The sequence below is a fragment of the Pogona vitticeps genome, chromosome 1 (assembly GCF_051106095.1).
Source record: "Pogona vitticeps strain Pit_001003342236 chromosome 1, PviZW2.1, whole genome shotgun sequence".
Classification (NCBI taxonomy): Eukaryota; Metazoa; Chordata; class Lepidosauria; order Squamata; family Agamidae; genus Pogona; species Pogona vitticeps.
Window position 1 is genome coordinate 199,908,487 of NC_135783.1, and position 24,441 is coordinate 199,932,927.

The following is a 24,441-nucleotide window of genomic DNA, read 5'->3' on the forward strand; positions in this document are numbered from 1 at the left end:
CCAGTAGGATGTGAATGCCGCCAAGGAGGCAGTAAAGGATTAAGTTGTAAGAAAGCCAGAGCTCTTGGCTACCCCTCTAAAAGACACACAAACAAACAACCTGACACAGGCCTTAAGTAAACAGTGGCGGCCTTCCCTTTTCTTTACCATCCAACTAATCCGAACATGGAGCCTCTGGAAAAGAAACGGAAGGAAATCTGGTGGCTGTAACCTCCAGGTTTAGGACTAGTGCTTTAGGAAAGAGAGGAGGAGGAGGAGGAGGAGGAGGAGGAGGAGGAGGAGGAGGAGGAGGAGAAGGAGACGAAGAAGAAGAAGAAGAAGAAGAAGAAGAAGAAGAAGAAGAAGAAGAAGAAGAAGAAGAAGAAGAAGAAGAAGAAGAAGAAGAAGAAGAAGAAGAAGAAGAAGAAGAAGAAGAAGAAGAAGAAGAAGAAGAAGAAGAACTTCAAGATTTCAGATGTGAGTAATTGAGGCCAGGGCCGCTGCTTTCTTGGCTGCCTTTCAGTGCTACGGGGAAAAAAAAGGGGCAGGGGGGACTCATTGAGGTCCAAGAGGTGAAGGGTTTAGAGGTCATTCCTCCCGGTTGAAACACGGCTAATCGGATAGAAAAGTTGTCCTCTGGTTGAACCTGCTTCTACCATTTAGCCGAAGTTCGGCTGAAAAACAACACAAAACAACAAAAACCACCCAGCTTTTCAGCCTCTCGACGTGAAGGCGTCAGAAAAGAAGACGTCTTCCCTATGTATGATCGCGGCGCTTTTTGTCAGAGAGACAATGACGCGGAGAAAGCAGGAATATCCATCTTTAATATCACGACGGGCAGATATTCAAGCGAAGCTCAGCCCGGGTCTAAGCCTGAGAAGCAGGGCTTGGGTTAGAGAGGAAGAACAAAGAAGAGGCTCCGGGACCTCACACAAAAGGCGGTGTCTTGGGCGATCCCGATCCGGACAATCCGTCAAAAGGAGCCCCGCGAATAGCTCAAGAGGTGACTGACCAAAAAGGGGACTGACGCCAGGGAAAATACCACGGCCAAACGGGAGAACTGTGGCGACGCCAACTCCTCCAAGGCCCAGTCAATTGAACGTGGATCTCTGGAAGTGTATTTTACCATCCTCCGGCTTCCCCATCGAAGCATCCATCCCTTTTCTCTCCCCCCACATTTTGTTTAAATCAAAGAAAATCTTCTCGAACCTCGATCCTTGATAGAATGGAGTCCTTTTAAGCCTTGAAGCTGCCACCCTCCCCAGCTCGCTAGGTATCTTTCCTAGAAGCCACGAATTTCCAGATTGCAAATTTTAAAACGCTCCTGCCCATGCACTTCAGAGGGATTCTGGTTGGGGACTAACGTCTAAGGACCTGATCCGACTTGTTTCCAAGGAAGTGGGCATCAAAATGGGCTGGAAATTTAAAGGGGAGGTGGAATTAGCACATTATCTCATCTCCTTAAGCTTTCCTGGTGTATGTGTAGAGGTCAAGGGGACCTCTTGGCTTGCTCCTATCCCGAGGGATAAACTGGTAGGACGTAAAGGTTTTGCTTTTCTTTACTGCCTTAGTCAAATATACTTCAAGCGAAACCAAGATGCTCTTATAAACACTGACCTAAAACCTTACACGCCGGTGCAAATGGCAGGGATTTATGCCAAAGTATATCGGGACCTATTCTCCTCTCTCCTAAGGTGTTTCCGTTTCTCTACAATTATCTTAAAATATACCCAAGTTTTCCCATTTCGCTTTTCATCAAAAGAAACACAGACCTCGCAATACTAAACATACCGTGCGTCCTCCTGTTTCGTCACAGGGCTTTTCTTCATAACCAGCACAATAGTTTAATTAAAATATGATAAAAGCTAAACACCACATCACCTAGTCTGAATAAAAAAATTAATTTTCTTCCATGTCCCAAATCGTGTGAAATAGTAGCTCCGTATTTTCGTAGGAGCGACTCTTTTCTTTCTCTTTCCTACAATTTGTTTTCGGGTCTGCTCACTCTTTTGAACGGACTAAAAAGACAACACATGAACAGGAACGGTTTTGAGGCCATTCGATCAGAAAAGAAGACTATTGTTTGTTCCTCGTCGCTAAATACTATAAAACATTTCCCTATGCAATATATAGAGGAACCCTAAAACCAGAGGGGGGGGTCTATGGGTGTGTGAAGAAGTGGATACATTCTACACTTTCATGAGCAAGATCTCCGTAACGGGGGTTGGGGGGGGTGGGAGGGAGGAGAGATACTCACTTTCATCCTGTTCTGCATTTTTGGTTTGCTTATTCTCCAACCTTCCCTCTTTTCCTTTTCCTAAACTACAAATAAATAAATACACTAAAAAAATAACAAAATAAAACAACCCGTTTCACTTCAATTTTTTTTAAAAAAAAAACATTACAGAAAAGTTAGAGGGGATGGGTGAGTATGCTATTTTATTTTAAGGATAATGCAACAGGGGAGCATTATCCTTAAAATAATGCTCCCCTGTTGCATTATCTTTAAAATAAAATGCTCCGTAGAGCAAAGAGTTCACATGCCTTCAGCCAAGACTTCGGTTTTGGACTTACCCAAATGCACAACTTGGAAAGGCATAGAATAGGGAAAAGGGGGGTGGGGTGGGGTGGGGAGAGAAACCACGACTAACTCAGAAACAAACCCACAAACCTTCCCCTGCAGGTCTCAGATGCAACATCAAACGGTTTCGTTGGCAGGGGTGCATGGTTATGTTTCGACAGAGGAGTTTTATTTAAAAAATATTATATTTATATAGACATAGAGATATTTGTATCACTTTCTCTCCTGGATGCAGTTTGCTTGCTAGCTTGTGTTTGCCTGTTTGTTCGTTTGAGTGGCTCTGCTGAGATGCATTATTCCTGTGAAGCCCCTATGGCTGGGTTTGTCTCTGGTACCTTAAAGCAAGAGGAGACTTCGGCAGTGGTTCCCTGCTAGGCGCAGGTTTTTGCTTAGTCAGAGAGTAAATCTATTTCTTTAGTTTCTCTTGGCCTTTCTCTCTCTCTCTCTCAATCTCTCTCTCAACTTGTCTACGTCTGTCCAGGGCAGTTTTAGTTCCAAACCAAGCCTCTGAAACGGACCCGTTTGCCAAGTTCCTTACAAAGTTGTCAACTCAGTCTGATGCTCCTTGGAAACCGTCTGTAAGTGTTGGCTGGAGGCCGACGAGGCAGAACCGGATCCCCTGCCCTTCGTGTTAGGAAGTTTATGGTCTTTTTTCCACTTCATGCGTCTGTTCTGGAACCAGATCTTGATCTGGCGTTCGGAGAGACACAACGTGTGAGCGATTTCGATCCGGCGGCGCCTGGTCAAATACCGGTTGAAGTGGAATTCTTTTTCCAGTTCCAGGACTTGCTGCCTGGTGTAAGCTGTCCTCGACCGTTTCAGTTCTCCTCCGGTGTAATTAGGATTCACTGAGAAGGAGAAAAATAGTCAGCAGGACTAAACCACTCTCTCCCAACCCCACCCACCCTCCCCTAAAGTAAATCTTGGCTTCCTCGCCAGAAGTTGCCAAACCAAAATGAGACCCAACTCACTACTGTGTGGCCATTCCATACATACACCCTTGCATGAGGGCGGGGGGGGCGGCGGCGAGAGCTAATCACAGATGGGCACTATTTCATGTGTGTGTTTCTTCCTTCTCTTCCCTCCTCTATTATTTTCCTCTTTTACTCACTGACATAATGAACCTTAAAAATCCCTCAACATCTTTTTTTTTTTTTGCAAGGGGCTCTCCTCCTTCTCCAAGGCACATGGCCAAGAGGCCTGTTTCCTCCACCATAAAAATGTATGGCGAAAGCAGTAGGCTGCCTTGATTTCCCAACCCCAGGACTCTCCTCATGGAGCCTGCAAAGGACTTTTTTTGGGGTGTTGGTGGTGTTGGTTAGGCTGCAGAGTAGGTGGGCTGCAGGAAGCGGCGGTGGGGCTGGTCCAGATTGGGAAGCAGGGGTCGCAAGAAGGTGAGACTCACCCGAGTTAACGTGGACTTTCTTCATCCAGGGATAAACCACCGCGGGTTGCTTGATTGCTGCGGCTACTGAAGAGGCTGCTGGTGCTGCTGCTGCTGATGACCCGTTGGGGCTTTTAAGGTTCGGCTGCTGGGTGCAGGTCCTGGTGGCTGGCAGGGCAGACGGTGGACAGTGCTCAGCATGCCCGGGGAAATGACTCGGGGGCCCGGACTGCTCCTGCCCGTGACCCCGCGGCGGCACGGCGGCAGAGCCTTGGGCATTGCTACAGCTGTACGGCTGCTCGCCGTAGTTTGACCGTGGATAGAGTCCCTGAGACTGGAAGTCCGAGCTTGGCGAGGCCCCGTAATACTCGGAGCCCTGCTCAGCTGCGAGGTAGCTGTTCTGCAAATATTCTTCACAAGGAGGAAATTTGGGATCCACATACTTGGAGTTCACCATATACGAACTCATGGCCATTAATTTCGGAAGGTGGAAAATACTAATTTTTCTCGTGTTGTCTTTTTCCCCCCTTCCACAGAGCCCTCCTACTTGCTGTCAACTGAATAAAGTTAGCCGCCCACGTGACCGGCTCAGCCAATCGGGAAGCAGGGAGGGTGATCACCGGATTTGTGTGTGCACCTCATAATTTCAACAAATTCCACTAAATAATAGGTCGGGCAATCAAGTGGACCCACGGGCTATCATGCCCTCGTGTGTTTGTTTCCCCCACCCGCCATTTGCAAAAGAGATAGAGATGCCCTAAAACTCGGCTCATCCAGGGATGCCCAGCTCCATGACACCCCCACTGCAACCCCCATCTCCCCTCCTCCCCCAGGTAAATGAGAGCCTTTTGTCTCCGCGGACTTTCCTAACCTTTGATGCCCTTTGCTTTAAATGCTGGCGATCGTATCCAAACATTAGCGAGCCACGTTTCCGCCAAGGAGCCCCGAAGAGGCGACAGGCAGAAGAGCAAAGCCAGCGTTCCACAAGGATCAGGGAAGGGAGAGGAAACCCGAAGACATCAACCGAGAGGGCAAAACCATGTACAATGGATCTGGCTTGCCTTTGTTTGGCCGGGGTCAACCAAAAGTTACCAGAATCTCGCGAGCCAAGAGGAGAGTAGGCAATGAGTAACTAATCTTAATTTACTTTGCCGTTGTTTAAAAAAAAGGGGGGGTCGTGTTTAAAAACCGAAACAAGAAGAAGAATACAGATAAAGGGGGAAACTGTCCTGAGAGTGGTGAAGTTCAACTTTTCCTTTTTTAAAAAGCATCTTATATATATAGATATCTTATATATATCTATATAGAGAGATATATATAAGATGCTTATATATATATATATGGAATTACAAAGTTAGGTGTGTGTGTATGTGTATATATATATACACATACCTACACCTAACTTTGTAATTCCAGTTTTCAGTTGTTTATTGCCTTCTTTTGGAAGACAGAGAAAATTAGGGTGGTTTTTTCCCCCAGTGGCATTCAGTGGTAGCATAAAAATCTGGAGAAAAATCTGGAGATAGGAATGGGGTGGGAGGGTGTTTCCGCTAATATCAGCTGTTCTGACCACTGTATCATCATCATCATCATCATCATCATCATCATCATCATCATCATCATCCTAAAACAGCAAATGAACTGGCCAACTAACATTTCTTTTTTTCAGATTAGTGATGTTAATTATATTTGGATGAAGAGGTTTATGATGGAATGCGTTACTAAACAAGAAGCATGGAATTAAGGAAAAATGGTCCGAATGTACCAGCAGGAGACCATATAGCCTTCAGCATCCCAGGTGTCTTTTGATATCTTCTACCTTTAAAACTCTAACCATTTCCAGAAAGGTGAAGTTTTTGCATCGACCATATATTCCCCTAGAATCGAATCTGTGACTATATAAATACCACACAAATTCGGTTCTACAGGGTATATATAGACAACGTAATAACCTTCTGTTTTCCTCTACACGGGGTAACAAAGGCGGCATCACTGAAAGGTTCAGGTCCCTCTTGTTCTCTTCTGAGGAATCCTGCACTACTCTCTGTGGGATAAAGGGCTGAGATTATGGATTGGAAGAATGGAAGGATTTCATAAGAAAATAAAGAAAAATGGTTATGGCTGTGACATTTCTCTTTATCATATCTAGTGTCACAATTTCTAAAAATCGGTTTGTGATGGGTTATGTGACAAACCGCTGTGGATACTTCAGCTTTTAAACGTGCACCGGAGGAAATGAAATGAAAAGGGTTTACTTGCAAGATCATGGCCACTGATTGTTTTAATGATGATGATGATGACAACGACGACGACGACGATCACAACAACAATGCAAAGCATCTTTCAATGCCAATATAAAGCTGTCGGTGCTAAAAGGAGGAGAAAGTGAAATATTCGTTTTAAAAATGAAATAAGATGATTTGTTTCTTTTATGACACTGCTTCCACCATTTCTCCTGAAAGCCAAGAAATAGTAACTTTCCTTGGATACACACACACACACACACACACACACACACACACACACACGCATGCACAAAGAGTCCTCCAGTTTTCATGTAGTAGCATTTATGGTGAAGGGCAGGGCGGGAGGTCATTCTAAATCATTTACAAACATATCCCTGTGTTTCATTATTTCTACGTTGTCGACAGCAACACACTGGAGTTCCAAAGTTCATGCATTGTGCCTGACCTGGTTCCTGTGGGCTGTCTTGCGCTCCCCTCCTTTGGCTATTCTAACTAACAAACCTTGGGAAAAATTGGAGAGTTTTATAAATGCGAAGGACATGAAGCATCGGGAAGCAAATGGCTTCTCAGACGAGAACCACTCTTGCTTTCTTTTTTCTTTTTTCTTTTTAGGATAAGAGGCAGCTTTGGTTTCAAAAAAGTGGTCTCCTTGAGTCAGAAGGCAGAGAGCAAGTGGATCTCCTAACGAATTTCTGAACTCATCTGGCATCTATTTTCTGGACTGTCTGAAGAGGTTTTATTCTCTCTAATTAGAAGGATGAGGGGTCTCCCCGGCTTGTTCTTTTTTGATTAATAAGCATTTAACAAACAAAACAAAACAAAAATTCAGAATGTGCCAGAGCAGTGAGCAATACAGAACGTGCATGTTTGGTAAAAGACATCACTTTCCAAGGAGGATGTAAAACCATGTCAGGCATGTGGGCAGGAATACTCCAAGCAAGCATGTTTTGGGAGGAGAAATCGTCACAACATTTTGTGCTATAGCACAGATTTTCATATTTGTTAGACAGTGTGACCTGTGTTTCACCTTATTGCACGACTAGTTCAGACAGGTCAAAGCCAAAGGAGTTATTGATGAACAAAAGCGTTAAATATTCACCTCCTGCTCAAATGCCCATAAAAATTCTTTTGATCCATCAAGCCTTTTTGTATCCTGGTTCATAATTAGTATGCTAAAGCTAAGTTTAAGGGAGATGTTTTCCCCTTGAAGAAGAGAAATGGCAAGGAGAAAACAGAACAGAAAGTAAGTGGTCTTCTGCTAAAGTTTTAAGAGCTTACCAAAGAAAACTACTGGAAAAGAAGAAGAAAAAAAAGACTACCGAAGTTCAGCTAGAAAAGAAAATTTGAAGAAGACTGTCCCTCATCTCCACGGTCTAAAGCCATCAAAACACCATTCACAAACAATACTGCGATTTTAAACAGGAAGAAACAGACACCAGTCAGGAATTCAAAGGTAACAGAGTAAGTTTCTCAAAAAGCAAAATGTGGATGGGGGAGGGAGAGGGAGAAGGAAACTTTACTGAAAAGAATCGCTTTTAGAAGAGATAATCCATTTATCTTTTTAAACACAGGAGTGTAATACACTGCATTAAAAAATCGGCTAGAAGACCCAAACTCATTGTATCATAGATACCTGCAAACATTTAAATATTGATGATTTGCTTTCTTTCCTTCTCTTCTTTTTCTTTCACTTTCATTGGAATGAACCCCTCTTTCCCTCCTCTCCCTACCTTCCAACATTTCTTTCTCAAAAATAAGGCATTGACGATTAGTATTATGGACAGTAAAGTGCTCATTTTCTGCTGTAATTCGTAGAAATGTTAAACTCAGGAATATTTCAATGAATCAGAATAGCACAGAGGCATTACAATTCTTATAACAGCATCATCAAGTCACCCTAAGCATATTTATCGAGAATGCATGCTTTAATTGAAAAAGAGAAGCTTTGTTGTCAAATTGTTTAGGCTGCAAAAATAATATATGTGAACATATCAAGAACATGGTATGGCACCAGGAAATATGTTGATTCTCAAAAGGTTATAGTGTCAGGTTACAAATGCAATTGAATGTTGAAAAGCCCACCATTGAACATACAGTATATGATAAATACATCAGTTGCCCAGGGAAATATTGTGAGAGCTTTCTCCTGTTAAAATCACAATCCTCCTCACTAGCTGGAAGGTACTGATGAGAGGCAGAGTATGATATAATGCACCTGTGCAGCTTTTAATTATCCCCCTAGAAACTGTACAATCAGTGTTTGCTGTTATCTGGAATCATCGTTGCAGAGAAAATTGGTGGAAAGCAAAAATGAACCCCCAAGAGCCATCTAGGAGTAAGAACCTCGGAGAAACACTAAGGATGAATTGTCTCTGTTTAAAAATCCAAAGTTTTCAAGGTAACATCTGGAAACACACACACACACACCCAATTTTTGCAAAAAGAAGTTTACTTACTGCAGGTGCCCTTCCATTGTCTCCAACCTGTTGCAATCAAAAAGAGAAAGAGACAAAATGAAGAAATGCACATGATAGTATATTTTTCACAGCCTGCTAATAGTTCACAATTGCAACACTCTCTTCCTGTGTCAGTGAACAATTTTGAGAAGAAAGACATGACATTTAAAAAGAAATATTGGCACACTTTTTCGTATTGATAAATCTGCCTTTTTGGTTATGGCTATTAATATTGATGTTTTATTATTACTATTATTTATGAATGGAACAAGCCCAATTAAATATTTTAGCCCATCACGTATGTGATTTTATAGGATCTTTTTGACTACCCATTTGAACTTTACATTGATAAACACAGAACTTTGCAATAGATACATCCTTCGTCCAGGAAGCTCAGAGCTTCCTTCCCTGGCTTCATGCTAGCCTATAACAAACCTGACCCTCCTGCAGAATTTCTGGGGCATTGTAACCACCTCCTTATTCAGGTAACCGAATGACTTCAATGCCTAGGCCCTTAAAGGTCCTTATAGTTTTCTTAACCTGCTGCACATTCCCTTATTTACAGTATTATGATGATTACAGTGCTTACTTAAACAGACACAGCTTTTCTGCCCTCTTTTTTTAATTGTCCTTTTCGCAATCAAATTCATACTACATCAACATCCCCGTGGGGGTAGACACCACAAGGGTGTTTGCCAAGATGGATGATCAAAGCCGAAACAAAACAAAAATCTTAACACCATTCATCGTTTTGCTGGTATACCCCTCGAGAAGGGCTGCAGAATCCCAAACAGGAGTTTAAGGGAGCTGCCTGTGCTGTACCTTCTTGTCTCACCGATTCGTCTTTCCCCTCCCCTTCAGCTTTATTTCAGAATAACAGGGCCAAGGACGCTGAAATTATTGCAAAGAACGCATTCGCTAAAGCGCTGCAGAGTCAACCCGGGAGTCTGTTTCTTAAATACAATAATAACACCAACGACAAGCAGTTCTAAGGGCGCTGGATCCAGTGCTATTCCTGTAGCATTTTCGAGCTTCCTTTAATCTAGTAGTCTAAACATTTCTACACTGTACAGAGTTTTTCTTTCTTTGTTTGTTTGTTTCAGGAACGCTGGACTCAGTCTACCGGGAGTAAGAAGAGACTTACTGTAAGCGAATTTTCCCCCCCAACGGGAAGAGGAAAGCAACCCGCGAGAAGCGAAAGAAAGGTCCGGCTGAAGCGCTCCGATCCAGCGAGCAGGGCTCTTCCCGCCTCGCACTTGCTCTGTCACTGCTTCCAGGATCTAAAGCATCTGCACTTGTATGCTCTTAAACTAATTTATGGTGGGAATTATATTTTGGCTTGTCAACTCTCAAGCCATAAAACAAAGTTTATTGGAATCACGTGCTTCCAAAGAGCCACTCAGGACTTATCTCAGCGGAACAATAAATAACCTCCAGCTTTAAACTTTTATTCACTTAAATAAAGAGGGCTTGGAAGGGAGGGGAGGGGGGAAAAACAGAGGAAAGCGGTGTGTGTGTGTGTGTTCGTGTTCCGAACGACAGAGCTCTGTGAGATGCAAGTCGTTCGAAATGGCAGAGCTCAGATACGCGAGGCCACGCGCGGGCGCGGGCGCGGGTGTAACGTTTAGGCTAAGTTTTTTTAAAAAAAAAAACCTCAGTCGTGGGAAGAAAGCAGCCAAACTGGCAGCTTACTAGACTTCCACTTGATAGTTTTTTGAGGAAAAGGACGTGTGAATTTCACTGTGAGTATCGATGCACAGTTTATTTGGATGAATGCTGCACGGTGGGCCAAAGGGTGGATAGTGGAGGGCAGGAGGGAAGGTAAGATCATTTAAGCCACATGGAAAACCCCTTCTGTATGTAGGATCCTCCCAACTCGCTGTCTACAGTTTTTCTCCAGTGTCATGAATCCGGGCAATTCGGTTGCCCTCAGAAGACTGCGGTGCAAAACGTCTCTTTTGTTGAAGTCTATAAGCTGGGAGGGTGTGTTTGCATGCATGCACAGACCTACAGACACGGGAGCGCATGCATGTGTGCCTAACGTGGTGCCTATGCGTATGCATCTATGTCCATGTTTTCATGTATCTCTGATGTACAGTAAATGGGTCGTGGTTCTCTGTCCGGGGAAGATCATCTCGGTTCCTTTTTGCTATGCCACTCTTGTAAACAGTGTCGGGGACGGGACAGGGGAAACTATCTACCAATGTTGGCAGATAAAGCCATCTATCTCCAACCTCCAGGAGCAGCGGCAGTATACCTGTGAATCACAGAGGGTGAGCAGCAAGGAAGGAAAGAGGAGGGCCATGGAAGGGGAGGTTCGAGGTGGTGTCTTGGCTGGCAAAATGACGAGCAGAGGGGTTCTCATTGTGAAGGTCTTATTCTGAGGTTCTTATTGTGTCGCGCCTTCTGTCTCTCTCCTCGAACTGGTCAAACTGTTTCAAAGCGCCCCCGGGAGGGGGAGGCTGGAGTTAACAAGACCTGTAAAAGGCTGAGCCTCTTCATGTCCTTTCTTCTCTCCGCCCCCGCCCCCGCCCCCGCCCCCCGCCTGAGAACTTTGATAATTGAAGCTTTGAGAAGAGTTATAAAACAAGAAAAGGAGCCCCGTGTAAAGGAAAGGTAAAAGGAAGAAGAGCAAGGGAGGGAGGGAGGGAGGGAGGGAGGAGTGAACAAACAAACGTCGAATGCAGTCAGGCTTCACTCTGAAACACAGGAAATGAAGTATTTCCTATTGGAGAATCGAAGCCGCTTTTAGGTGAAAAGCTTTCAGAACTTTTCTATAAATGATGTTTTGAAATCTCACCGGTAATTGTTTTTCCAGTTATGTGGGTTAAGTAGGGGGAAACTGATTAAAGTGACCTCAGTAATACTGAGAAACAATAGGGGAAAGAAAGTTCTGTAATTGAAAGAGAGGAGGCAGAAATCTTTGAATGGCTGAGACCCCATCCGCTTCCCCACTCCCACCACATCCGCGGATCCCACGATCCCTGTGTAATTCTTTATGGAAATCACACCTCGTATGGCGTCTAGATAGGTCGCATCGCATAGGGTTTAAGTTGTATAAGGAAGCAGGATTTTTGCCAGATAGTTCAGGAGTCACGACTGACTGTACCTCGGAAACAAGCGCATTAACAGCCAGGGCTGACTCGCACCTGATGGAAACGCTTCTGAGGTCCAGACCTGGACTCTTGGAATCAGTTCAAAGTGCTTGGAGGTCTGCCTGATATCAAGCTAAACCCGCTTCCCAACCCCCATTGGCACATTAGTTAGAAGTAAACTCCATAAATAGCAGCTGTACTGAGTAGCTCGTGTCCCACTGATTTCAAGGAGTCTGCCCTCAGCTTGCTTATTTGGATAGAGCTTCATGTGTGCAGAATCCAGTTGAAAATTAGTTTAGCCCACACACCTGAGTTTACAAGGGCTTAAATACAACCATAATAGTTTTAAATTAAGAGAAAATAGGTTACAGTTCCTCCACATTTCCTCCAAACAGCTACTCATTCTGTTCAGTAAGACATATTTAAGAACAAGGCAAATGCTTAGGAGTCTGGCTACTTTGGGTATCCACATTTATTCAAGATGTTGATCAAGTCATGTTATTTTAGGGTAGCAGATAGGTCTTGTCTAAGGAAAAAAGACCATTCTAATTTTCAAGGCAGGAATATTTTCAAAGAACACCACACCTATGGTTAAAAGAGACTTTTCCAAACAAAAGTGAAATCAAAAGCAGAAACAGAGCTAAATCTTCATGGAGTTTGAATTCAGTTTGGAAAACAGCAACTGTAGTTCAGACAAGACTGTATGATCCACTTTATGCATATCAATTGGGACAGATGAGTGAAACTAATCTGAAGGGATAATCTGTTTAGTTAAACTAGCATTTTCAGCCAATACATGGAGTTGTACTATGTTGTTCCCTCGCCCTCTCCTGCAGGCACCCATGTTTCCAAAATCTCTCCCAACGAAAAGTATTCACATTAGATAGGAAGGTTCAAAGGTGCCTATGGTAAGGATCCAATCTCCTACACCCTATGCATGCAACCAGGAGATAAACTCCAGTGAGACTTACTCCCAAGTAAGTGTGCAGAAGATTACAGTACTCTTGTTTCAACTGGAATGAATGGTACTTACTTCAAAGCAGCTGAAATGAAAAACACACAGACATTGGATTTTTGCCTGTGGGCAATGGTTTCATAGCAGTGGTTTCCATTCCCTCTACCCGGACTTTTTGACAGCAGATTATTTATTTTGACTGTTAAGTGTATGCAAAAAAGTCTAAAAAGCCCAGGCTCAGTGGAGTGGAATTTACAGAACTGAAAATAGAGAAAACCCATTGAAATCATAAATCTCTGAAATCCTGTTGGTTCCAATGATTCTGTCTGATTAGTCTGGATCCGGTCCACAGGATTCACACCAGCTGGATCCTATTGACTCTGTACCAGTATTCAGTTCCCTTGGCTTCTGAACTTGCAATTGAACTTAAGCAGGGAAACTGTACATAGGATTGCAGCTTGGGATGCAACTTTACCGTGTTTTAAACGTGTCTTGCTTCCATGACACACATGTATAAATTGGTTGCCTACAAGTCCTTCCACTTACCTGGATGTTGAACCCAATGGCTGTCTTGGGCATAGCGGTGTGTGTGTGTCTAATTCTGTGAATAGTATAATTAATTGCTTTCCAACAAGCAATTAATTGGAAAACTGAAATCTCCATTATTGGAGTATATTCTAAGTTGTCATTGAGATATTCTGGGGCTATAATCCCCCCCTCATCCTCCCCCCGAAAAATTGAACGGGTAAGGAAGTTCAAAGCATTTGTGAGGTACCATGTTGGAAAAGGTTATTCTAAGTGGCAAATCCTTCCAGATGTTGGTTTGGAAATATGTATACTGTGCACCAACCTTGACATGGAGGCTTCAGTGCCACAAGCAAGTCATGAAGGAGATCTCTCCTTTTTTGGCAGCTGTCCAAGTCCATGACACCAAATTTCTGAGCAACTAGTAAGGAAGTGGTGGTCTTACAACTGTTTGTGGACTGCAGTTTTCCCCAGCCCTAGGCAGCTTAGCCCACAAGTGAACAGTGATGGGACCTGCAGCTCAACAACACCTGGAGGGTTGCATCTCCCCAATCCTTGTTCTAAATGCACTTGTTGGCAGCTGAAGCAAGAAAGGTTAGAAAGTGGCTTCCTTCCTCCACTACTGCAGAAGCTGTACCATTTCACTGCCCTAATCCCTTGGGGGCTTCTGAGAGTGAACTCCTCCATGTTCTCAAACCTTTGGGCTTATTTCTAAATGGTGTGTCTAGAGCCATTCTCCCTGGAATTTAGAGATTTCCCCCCCCCCCCAAACTGTTTGGTTTTTAGCAAGGAGTCTGGAGTGTTGTGAACCCCTATCTGTGATTAGTACGGGTACAGTCCAGGGGGAAAAATGCCACTTTAGCAAGCCAAAGCAAAAGGGTAAGGCTTAGTGCTTTATAACCTCAACCCAGTATATGATTCATTAGCTCACCTGGGCTGGGAGCTCTTCAGAAAGCCAACCCCTGGTCTGACCATCCTAACTCTTCCTAGGAGGCACAGCAGAATGTCTTGGTTTAGGGTTGCCCTTAATATATTTGGTTGCTCCCAGGTGAGTGGTGCTTGTTCCCCTCCCCTAGCCAAGAGGCCAAATATCCAAGGCCAAGCAAGTTATTTGAGCATCCCGAGGCACAAACTCCCAAGGGGCATCCTCCTCTCACTGACAATAAATAGACCACTATGCTAAATTAAATTACTAACAATGTATTGACAAACACTTTTCTCTGGTCTCAGATATTTGCTAAGGAATTGTCATTTAGGGATAAAGAAAATGCATTCTGTGTATGTTCAGAAACACTGCAGTCTTCACACTTTCTTGACACGAACGAATTCAGTGTACAGGCTTGGATACTTTTGCCACCAATAAACTCTTGTTCAGGAATGCTGTATGGATACAGAACAGGTGCTACTTTCATCTCTGTTTTCTCAAAGCAGCCAGTCATCCAGCTAGTAAAAACTTCTTTTTCTATCTGCCCTTAAAAAAAAAAAAGAATCATATAATTTCCACTGTAGGGCAATGGTGAGATCAAAAGTAACACCATAAGGTTCAGTAATGGTGATTTTTTTTTCTTGAGAAAAAAATGGTGCATGGAGGACCACAGAGATCCAGGTTCAAACCATATCCCATTGATTAGATAAAGCCAATCCCCCACGTGAGGTTGATGAGACAGTAAAACAGAGAGGGGAAGAAGAAATGTAGACTAAGTGCCTTAAAAGAAACGTGGGATTTAAATGTAGTAACTTAAGAAGGCCAGAGGGAACCAAGTTCAAAAGCTTTCTTTGCCAGACAAAAAGAAAAGCCTCAGGAAACATTTGTTTCTCTCTATCCCAGTCAGATTGTGAGAAAAATGCCTGTAGGGATAAGTCACTTGGTTATGCCTCCAGTCGGCAAGTGGATAAAGAGCCGGTTCAGCTCCTTTGCACGAACTTGCGCCATTCAAGATAAATGCATCCAGTGGAAATTGTCAAGAGGCTTAATGCTCTGAAACCACAAAAGGAGGAAATAAGGCAAATGAGCTGTGGGAGGAGATGACGTGGCCTTTCATTCATTGGTCAAGTAGAGAGGAAATGCAGGGAGAGTTCTAAGTTGGAAAATGAGAAGTTTGAAAAATTGTGCTGTTCAAAGAAGACTAGGAGTACTTTGAGTACAGTGGGCCTTTAAAAGGTATGAATGGAGATGAGGCATATGCAAAGGTGGGGCAAGCTGGGCCTTTACTCCACTTCTGTACAAGAAAGAGGGGCACAAGCATTTGCTTAACAGGACAAACTACTGCCCTACAGAAATTGTCCCAGATTCCAATTCCCATCAGGCCAATGGTCAACTGCAATGGGGCTTGTGGTGGCCCAAAAAAAGAGAGAGACAGGTTACCCCACCTGGAGATTAAGTCACCATCCAGCTGTTGGTAACTTTGTGCAAATCCAAATGAGATTCACAGCCTTGAAGGTAGGGAGGAGCTAGGATGCTTTGTCATGTCATGCCTTCTCCAGCCATTTTCCATCAACAATTCCCATCAGCCCCAGCCAGCATGATCCACAGTCAAGAGAGGAATTGTCATTGAAACACCCAGAGGGCATGAAGATGGGCATAGGCCATTTACTTAGGAAGACGCTCTTTTGGTTTTGACTGCACATTGTTTTCAGCAACCCACATCCAAAATGACCATGCTGGAGATGTGATGGTCCTACTGCCGAAACCCCTTCAGCTACAGTAACTAGGGAGCTGGGCAAAGCTCTGATGAGTATTCCCAAATGTGTTGAACTACAACTGTCATCACACCCAGCTAAGCTGTGTTGGCTGCCTGTGATGGGAATCATGATTAAACACTTTGGGCAGGGGCAAGTTGAGGAACTCAGTAGAGTCGCTTTTGGGGTGAGTTGGCTGCTGCCTTTAGAGCAGGGTTGGGCAAAGTTAGGTCGTCAGAAGGACGGCATTCAAAGCTGGCTAGAGCTGATGGGAGCTGCAGTTGAATGACATCTGGAGGGCTGCACATGGCACTGAGTTCCATGGAGCTCAGCAATGCTTGCTTCTGAAAAACACACACCCAGGATTGGCCAGAAACCATTTTGTAGTGGAAGATAATAGGCAAAGCCACTTTACTTCAAACTACTTTCTGTGAAGGAGGGATTGCCAGTCATATTTTGAGCTTCAAAAAATTCTTCATTCTGAAGATTAGTCATAAAATCCCATTGAAATGGTCATATTTTATCAAGAGGCAATACTCTTTTATTTTCTCTCTCTCTCTTTTATCATACATAGTTCTGGCATTTCCTTTGGATCATCTTGATCCATCTTTTGATGATGGCAGGAGATAGTTGTGCTGGAATTTATGCCAGGAGCATTCTATGTAGACAATCAAATTCCTTCGTTGGATTAAGCTAGTCTTTACAAATAAGTGTTCTCCAGATGTGTTTGACTACAAGACATCCTACCATCAGGGCCTGATGGGGATTAGTTGTCTGACACATCAGGAGGATACTAGGTTGCTGACGGCTCATGCAACCACACTCAGCTTTCCCAACATTTACAACCAAGACTTGAAAGTGGTGCCTTTTTTATGATCTAGAAATTTTTACCCAATCAAGGGCCCAAGTGAAATGTTAGAGTACACCCACCATCATCCTTAGTCCGCATAGCCATGCTGGCTGCAGATGATGGGAGTTGTAGCTGAAAACATATGGAAGAGGCTGCTCCCAAGGAACTTCTCCAATATCACTCCCTGACATAGGAATTCTGACCACAGGACGTTCCTTCAGTTGTCAGAAACTTAGGCAAAGCCTGGTGTGTGTCAAGCTCAAAACCATTTTCGGACCCCCATTTTGCTTCTGGGTACAAATGGTGAACCTTGTTATTTATTTATTAATTTATTAATCTGATGCAAATCAATCCTAAAAGCTTGGTCTGTCATTCCTTGAGTGTAGCAAAATCTGAAAGGAAACCTCGTGGTAAATCAAGATCCTAAAGGCAGGTGTTTGGGATGCAGGAAAGAAGCAGAAAAGCAGCAAAGGATGGGAAAGACAGGTTTGTGACGTGGGCAACAACTTCTCCCCTGCGGGGGAGAAGGGTGCTTGCTGAAGCCAAGTGGAGACAGAGAAAGGGTGACTGGATGCCCCAGAAGGTGGAGCTAGGACAACTACTTGTGCCATGACTGTGGAAGGTGAACCTGGGGAGAATAGACGGAGCAAGGTGGGCTTTGTGAGGGGTGAGAGGAGATGTGGAGGGCAGGGAAAGAAAAGCAGTCAGGGTGTGTCCTTCACATTTATCACAAGCCAAGGGGCTGGAGAATCCAGAGGGCAAGGGGGAAATAGAAACTTTTGAAAGGAATGGGGGCCATTTCACCGGGCCAACAGAGATCAAAGGGAAAACAAAGGAAGCAGGAGCAGAACAAGATCAAAGAGCAGACAGATTATGATCCGGAAGTAATGACCTGTGACCACTTGTTTGATGGGGCACAAAAGGCCGTCTATACAGCCCCATAAACTGGCTGCACTTGAGGATGGAGGAGACTGGAGGGGAAGAGTTTCTCAATGGTTCCTGTCTGTGGGAGATCCCCGGGAGCTGGCTGTGATTACTGTGGATCAGCTGGCTAGGGATTTTTTTAAAAAATAGGTAGGTAGCTATTAATAGTCATTTCCTTTGGGTTTGGAGGGGTCTGGTTTCCCTACACTCACAGGTGTGTCTGTAGGCCTGAGAATCCGATGCCTACTTAGAAGCAAAAAAGAAAATGAAGCTTAGCCATTTGACTCAAGTGTGAAATAAATGAGTAACGGAAGGGAGGAAGGGAGGAAGGGAGGAAGGGAGGAAGGGAGGAAGGAAGGAAGGAAGGAAGGAAGGAAGGAAGGAAGGAAGGAAGGAAGGAAGGAAGGAAGGAAGGGAGGGAGGGAGGAAGGAAGGAAGGAAGGAAGGAAGGAAGGAAGGAAGGAAGGAAGGAAGGGAGGGAGGGAGGGAGGGAAGGGAAGGGAGTTTGAGACCTGCAGCTTGATGAAAAATGGTGAAGGATGGAAAAGCTTGCTTCCCCAAACCCCCCACTTCTTTTTTCTTACATATTTTTGTGGCCTCATAGTTGTATTATTCAAATCTGCTCTTTTATTTCATTGAAAATTGTCCTACAGAATTCAGTATTCCATGCATATATAAGGAGCGCAGTCAGAAAAAAAAAGCTTTCTAGACCACTACCAAGAGACACAGCACGATTTCAAATGAATTCATCTGTTTAGGATTCTCCCCAAAGAAAACGGGAGTGGTATTTTTTTGAGGATGCAGGAAAGCAATCCCCACCCACCCACCCCCGCCACACCCCCACACACACACACTCCAGTCTGGCCAATAGCTTCGCAAGTGTTTTAAGGGAGGCGGGTTAATCTTCCAGGATGCAGTGCATGTTCTTGACAGCAGGGCTGTGCATCTCTCCAAGGTGGGCGTAGTGGGGTTCTTGTGTGGTTACAGATCAATGAAGGCACTGCCTTTGCTCCCTGGCTGAGGCAGGTCTCGAAACCCAAGCATTGTGAGGCTTGTCCTATAGCGCCTTCTCCTGGACAAATGGTCAGACAACAAAGGGACTGTTCATGCCCTGGGAGAGGGGCTGAGTGTCTCCGGGTCGGTGGGATGCGGGGAAACCTCCTCGTGACAAATTGCCCAATCAGATTCAACAGAGTTGCAAGGACCACAGGCGGAAGCAGAGTGGCTTTTATACCGAGCAGGAGGGGATCCTTTCTGAGAGTGGCTTTTATACCGAGCAGGAGGGGATCCTTTCTGAGAGTGGCTTTTATACCGAGCAGGAGGGGATCCTTTCTGAGAGCTAAGTATTAGGAGAAGAATGAAATGATGCTCACATCTCGGGGTTTTCTAGTCAAATCCACATCAGTTTGCGGCATCCAATAGGTGATGTAAGCTTTCTCTGTCAAAAAGCCTACTGGTCCTTTGAGTCTGCGTGCAGGACAGAATGCCTGAAAACCCAAACGCTCCTTTCCTTGCTTGTAACTTTTTTTTTTTTTTTAGGGAGAGGGATCGATTTATATATATACAGTTAAAATTATTTGATATTTAAGGAGAGCTTTTTTTTACAGCTGGCACTCGATAGTATTTGTCTCGTAGCTGAAAGACACGCCCTTTTCTCCTTGGAACACCGTTGCGCCTCCTGGGTGTTTAGCAGGGAAAAACGGGGTTGTTTTGTTCCTGAATTACAGAAATGCCTCAGCTCTGACCACAAGGGGAAACAGCCACAGCTGTTTAAAATAAGGCAAAGGAGAAGCAGAAGACTTTGGTGTAGGTTTGAGAGTGTGTACTGAGCTCTGAGAGCAGAGCCATTCTGTATTCATCCATGCATCTGGTTAAGCAAACAGGAGAGCTGAATAGGCTGGTATTTTTTTTTTCAAATGGAAGAGGGCTACTGGGGATGGATCCTCTTCCTCTGACATCCACACTGATCCTTCAAAGAGCACTGTTGAGCTTCAGTACTATAAGTTTTCTGTTCTGTTCAGGGTGAAAGAGGGTCGGCTTTTATCCAGTCCATTTCAGAGTCAGACAGGAGCCAAAGGGAAGACTTGCTAAAAGGACAAGCAAGCGAACCAAACAATACTGCAGTCCCATCAAGAACCAGAAGATTGAGCCCATACAACAAAGAAGCCAACATGAAAAGGACTGGAAGTGGTCCTTTATGGCCCAAGCTTCCTGCTCCTCCTCGCTATCGGCTTCAATCCTGCCCCATATGCCATGGGTTTTAAGCTAGGCCAGACTCTTAGGTAGGCTTGTGGCCAAGGGTCACATTGTCAAACCTACTACTGTACTGGGGTGCCTAGAGGATCCAAAGGCTTCAGAGTTTTCAACAATTTATGGGAGGAACTGAAAGAGGTCTTCCTTCTTTATCTCATTCCCAACAGCACTCACCCAGCCCTTGTATCCAGAGCCCTATTATGACACTCAGTAATGGAACCAAATTGAAGGATTTCAAATTAGCTATTTATTACTTATGAGTGTCACCTTGCCTGCCAGATTTATTTGAACACACAAGAAATAAGCTCAAAACTGCTAGCTTACATTGCTGTTGTTACACTCATCCATCCATTCATAAAGTTTCTGGTTCCTTAAATTTATTTTATTTTATCTTCAGCCAAACTCTACCCACCACCAGTTTTTGTTTTTAAGTTTTTCTTGGTTTTTAGACTATATGCCTGATCCAGTTCTCGGTCTCAACTCCAGTAGATTTACTGCATGAAAGGGATTAGGAACTATAGGAAGATCTCACAGATTCTATGATCTTAATCCTGCTGGGATTAGCAATTGGATTTAGCCAAATAATATTCTCTGAAGACAGGCAACTATGTGTTTCCATCACAAGGAGCTCTGAAACGATGTCTGGGGCTTTTGCTTCTCCAAACGCCTTCTTCCTTTTACTTCCACCTTTTTTCCAACCTCTTTAGATCAATATCGGGTTTTGCTTTGTTCTGTTTTTTGTTTGTTTTGTTTTTTAATTCCACGGGATCTGATAGGAACCTTTGTTGTCCCAGGTAGGAAAACCTTTCTCCTCCATTTCAGGTTCTTTTTTTTTTTTTTTTTTTTTTTTTTTTGCAGATTGCTCGTGGGTTTCCCTGTCTGGGAGGGATGGGGAGGTACGATTCTTCTTTTCCCCCTCCCCTGCACCCCCATGCCTATTATTAAGCTATTCGTTTGATGGTAGGACCTTGTTAGAAAACTGCAGGTTCCCCACCCCCAAGTGGCTCTGTGCCAGGAGGACTTCCTCATTAGTCCTTATCGGTTATCTCTTGGCTGATGTTATGTTTTCCGTCTGAAGCTCACCCGCATTGACCAAACGAAAGGTTTATGGCGGCTGCTTTCCCCGCTTCGCTTCCTGTTTTGGAGTCCTCACCCCCTCACAGGAGCAGCGTCCGTTGCCGCAATGCAGTAGAGCTGTAAATACCTTTAACAGCTGCCTGCCAACCGAGGAGTGAAATACGGTCTTTGTTCCAATTCTTCTTCCCACCCCTCAGCTTCAGAACCTCATAAAGCAGTCCATGAGAAATATATTTCAAGGAGGGGGGAGAGAGAGAACTCCACACCACCCTTAAATAATAATAATCTTTAAAATCCACAAACGTAGAGGAAGTTCGGACAGATTCACAAAGGCCCTCCTCCTGAGCATTTTCCCCCCTTCGAAATATACGCAAGATCTGAATTAAGTAGGATCCACACACTGTGGCTGTAGTACTCTCCGCTAGAAAAATTACCCACCCACCCCTTTTACTCAGCTATTGACCTCCTGGCTCTATTCTTCGTGCCCCAGAACCCAGACGTCGTGGTCCTCTTAAGATGCTGGGGCTGATGTGTGAGTTTCACGAACCCGCCTGCCTCCGAAAGGGAAATGCATTAAGTCAGAATTCCAATCTCAACAACCTTCATGCAAATCCCATTGATTTCAAAGACAACTGAAAGTTCCCGCTGAAGTCAATGACATTTAGGAAAGATAGGTCGACTGGTCGGAACGTGAGCAAAACTGCAGTCTAAAGAGGGAAGATAACCCTCTTGAAACCTGTAGCACTTTCTTTCTATCATTACGGTATATTTAGAAGTAAGGATTCTGAGTGCAAGGTTTTATCCACCAGATCTAGTAACCGAATAAGCCAAAAATATTGAATTTTTTTTTTCAGAGCCCTAGGTTATTAATATTGGAGATGTTTTTTTTTGTTGCACTGCATGTTTTGAAACCCAAGCATACTATGTTAATAGAGTTACCAGCTGGAACACATACACCGCTGAGTACATCCTACTGTATTTTGAAGCAGGTGTGAAAAGCAAGATTTCGAGAATCCAGGCACAAATACAATCTGCAAAGTGTCTCCAACTAATGGCTCCCTTTATGGGGGAGGGGACGCGCTATTCCAGAGAAAAAAGTGGGCGGGCTTTGCAGAATCATCTTTCCGCTTGGAGTGCTTGCGATTCATAAACTGCAGCCATTCATTTCTAATCATACGAAAACTTCCCAGTCTTGCAGGTATTTTTGTTGCCTCTCGACTGATTGCTAGCAGTTCAGAAACATACATTCTACAGAGACGACTTGAAATACCAAACTCGGGTTCAGATGATTCTAGTGTAACTTCCGAGACCCTAAAGAGGGGGAAATGAAATACCTCCAACCACCCAGCACGATGTAGAATGGGTTCAGAAGACGGAAACTTGCTTCTGTGTCCAGCAGGATACTTGAGCACCCCATAATTTAGAGTACTCCTAAAAGTAAGGCTGCGAAGCAAGATGGGCGTAGAAGGAAAATAAACAGTTTTATGCATCACATTTGGAAAAGGCATTTTCACCGAGATAATAAAACAAAAGACCTCCTGGAAACGCACAATTCATTTACAATTTGGTTTTGTTTTGTTTTTTAACAAAGGCGGCAATAATGCAGCATCATGCTTTTAACTGTAGTAAGTGAAGACTGCTGAAACCATCTGGAGACAGTATAAACATATCATTGGGAAAATATAATCTGCAACCTGGTCCTGTCCATTTTAACAGTAAGCACCGGAATAAATTTGCCCAGTAAAACTGAACAGGCTTCTGCTGAAACGAACTTCATCCCTTTCCCACTGTGGATACCAACAACACACGCTCACAAGACAGGCTCTCAGATCTGCCACCCACGCCGCCCACAGACAAAGAAATAACCCCCACTTCCTTCAAACGGAATTCCATCGATCTGTGCAACCTACATGTAACATGCATACCTCATTCTTAATTTTTGAATGCTTCAGGAATAAATTGACGTATCCATATTCGTTTCTCTCTTTGGACTACAAAAAGCCACGGCTCTAGGATAAGCCGCATTTGCAACCGAAAAGTAAATCCCCGATCTTTGGCAGCCATATTGGTCTCGTTTTCCGCGACACACAGGTTACCGCGGAACATGTTCACACGCATATCTTCTTGGTCAACAAGGAGCACTTTAGAATATTTGAACAAGATTCCCCCTCCCCTTCCCCAAGCGGTGGCCCGCCGAAAACGTTTACGAATTACGCGGAATTACAACCCAGAACCGTTCCATTATCTGCCAGCGTTTCACCAACAAACCTCCCGCTCCCGCCCTCTTAGAAAGGTTTAACGAGACCCTTAAGTTATAAGGTTTGCAAACCTTCGGCCTCTCTTGTCTGCCCTGCAGCGGAAGCGCAAGGCAAGCCCCGGCTGCCCAGACATCTCGGCGTGAAGGGGGAAGGGCAGGGGCTTCCTAGGGAAGGCTTGCGCGACTCCTGCGCAGGCATAGGAGTATTTTTTTTTTTTTTTAAAAGGCCACTCCATCCCTAGAAAACGCAGACGGTGGCTGCAGCAAACCTGGAAGGCGGGGGGGAGGAGGAGGAGGAACGCGTGCTTTTGGCTTTGCGTATTATTAATGCCCCGGATGAGGGAGGGAAAACCACCTGTTGCGAATTAGAGGCATGCGGATGGAATTCTAGGAGCGAGAATAAAACATGGCAGGGCGGGGGCGCGGGTGGGGGCACGGAGAAGGACTGCGGGGCGTCGGGGCTGAAACACTCCTGCCGGAGTTTGTCGTTCATTTGAGGTTTTCCTCCCCCGCACCCTTACGATTATGAATACTTTTGCCGCCACACGTTGCCTGTTTCCGTCCCTCTCCCTTTTCCGCCGCCTTCGGAGCCTTGCAAGGGTCGCTTCTCAATGCCACAGTCTTTCTGCAAAACGCTCCGCAGGGTCGGGTCCGAGTGGCAAGGACGCCACCGCAGAAGAGACAGGTGGCAGGGCTTCCTGCCCTCCCCTCCTCCCCACCACCCACCACTTTGCACTGTCCGGCGGTTGCCCCCAGACTGGCCAAAGCCCAAACATTTTGGATTTCTGCTGAGACGGATATGGGTCTTCTATATCTCATCCGGCAAAGTCATAAAAGAAAACCAGGAGGACGTCCATCTGGATGCCTACTATATATGAGCAACTCTGTAGGTTCTCTCTCACACAGACTTTCTTTTATGACTTCGGGAGTCATTTCTGCGGCGCCTCGGGGCAAAGGGAAGCGAGTCCGAAATAAAACTGAATAAATATCCTCCTTACCCTTTCGTTGCCTCGTTGGAAGAGCGAGGAGCCGCGGCGCATCCCTGTAATCCATGGGTAGCAGCAATCCGAGTGCCATTTCAAGTGAGGAAAAGAGAAAGGGAGGAAGGAAAGGACAAAAAGCGGAGAGGGGGTGGGGGGGAAGAGACAGGTCGGGCTCGGAGAAAAGAGAGCTGGCTAGA

At 44.6% G+C, this 24,441-nt stretch overlaps 2 protein-coding genes across 3 annotated transcripts in view; both read right to left on the minus strand.

The window, feature by feature from the left end:
• The window catches only part of HOXD3 (homeobox D3), a 51,636-nt gene extending 27,243 nt beyond the window's left edge, over positions 1-24,393 (minus strand). The window contains exons 1-2 of one of the 2 annotated variants that reach the window (XM_072980485.2): positions 24,260-24,393; positions 8,647-8,673 (exon numbers count right to left, since the gene is read on the minus strand). The gene's annotated coding sequence lies outside the window, so the exon portion shown is untranslated. Of the gene's footprint in view, positions 1-8,646; positions 8,674-23,333; positions 23,409-24,259 lie in introns of those variants that run through there. The other variant, XM_072980493.2, reaches the window with a different exon arrangement.
• Positions 2,654-8,614, minus strand: HOXD4 (homeobox D4). The gene is made up of 2 exons (XM_020806262.3): positions 3,966-8,614; positions 2,654-3,408 (listed from the first exon to the last, which is right to left on the minus strand). Exons 1-2 carry the CDS (start codon positions 4,417-4,419, stop codon positions 3,095-3,097), a joined length of 768 nt encoding a protein of 255 aa, XP_020661921.3. The 5' UTR covers positions 4,420-8,614; the 3' UTR covers positions 2,654-3,094.
• Positions 24,394-24,441: the final 48 nt, after the last annotated feature.

What these genes read in the sequence shown, in the direction of transcription:
- HOXD4 (XM_020806262.3), bottom strand. Translation starts at nt 4,419, where the DNA reads ATGGCCATGAGTTCGTATATGGTGAACTCCAAGTATGTGGATCCCAAA. An exon ending in GAAAGTCCACGTTAACTCGG is followed by an intron (nt 3,409 to 3,965) that starts GTGAGTCTCACC and finishes TCTCCTTCTCAG; the next exon opens with TGAATCCTAATTACACCGGA.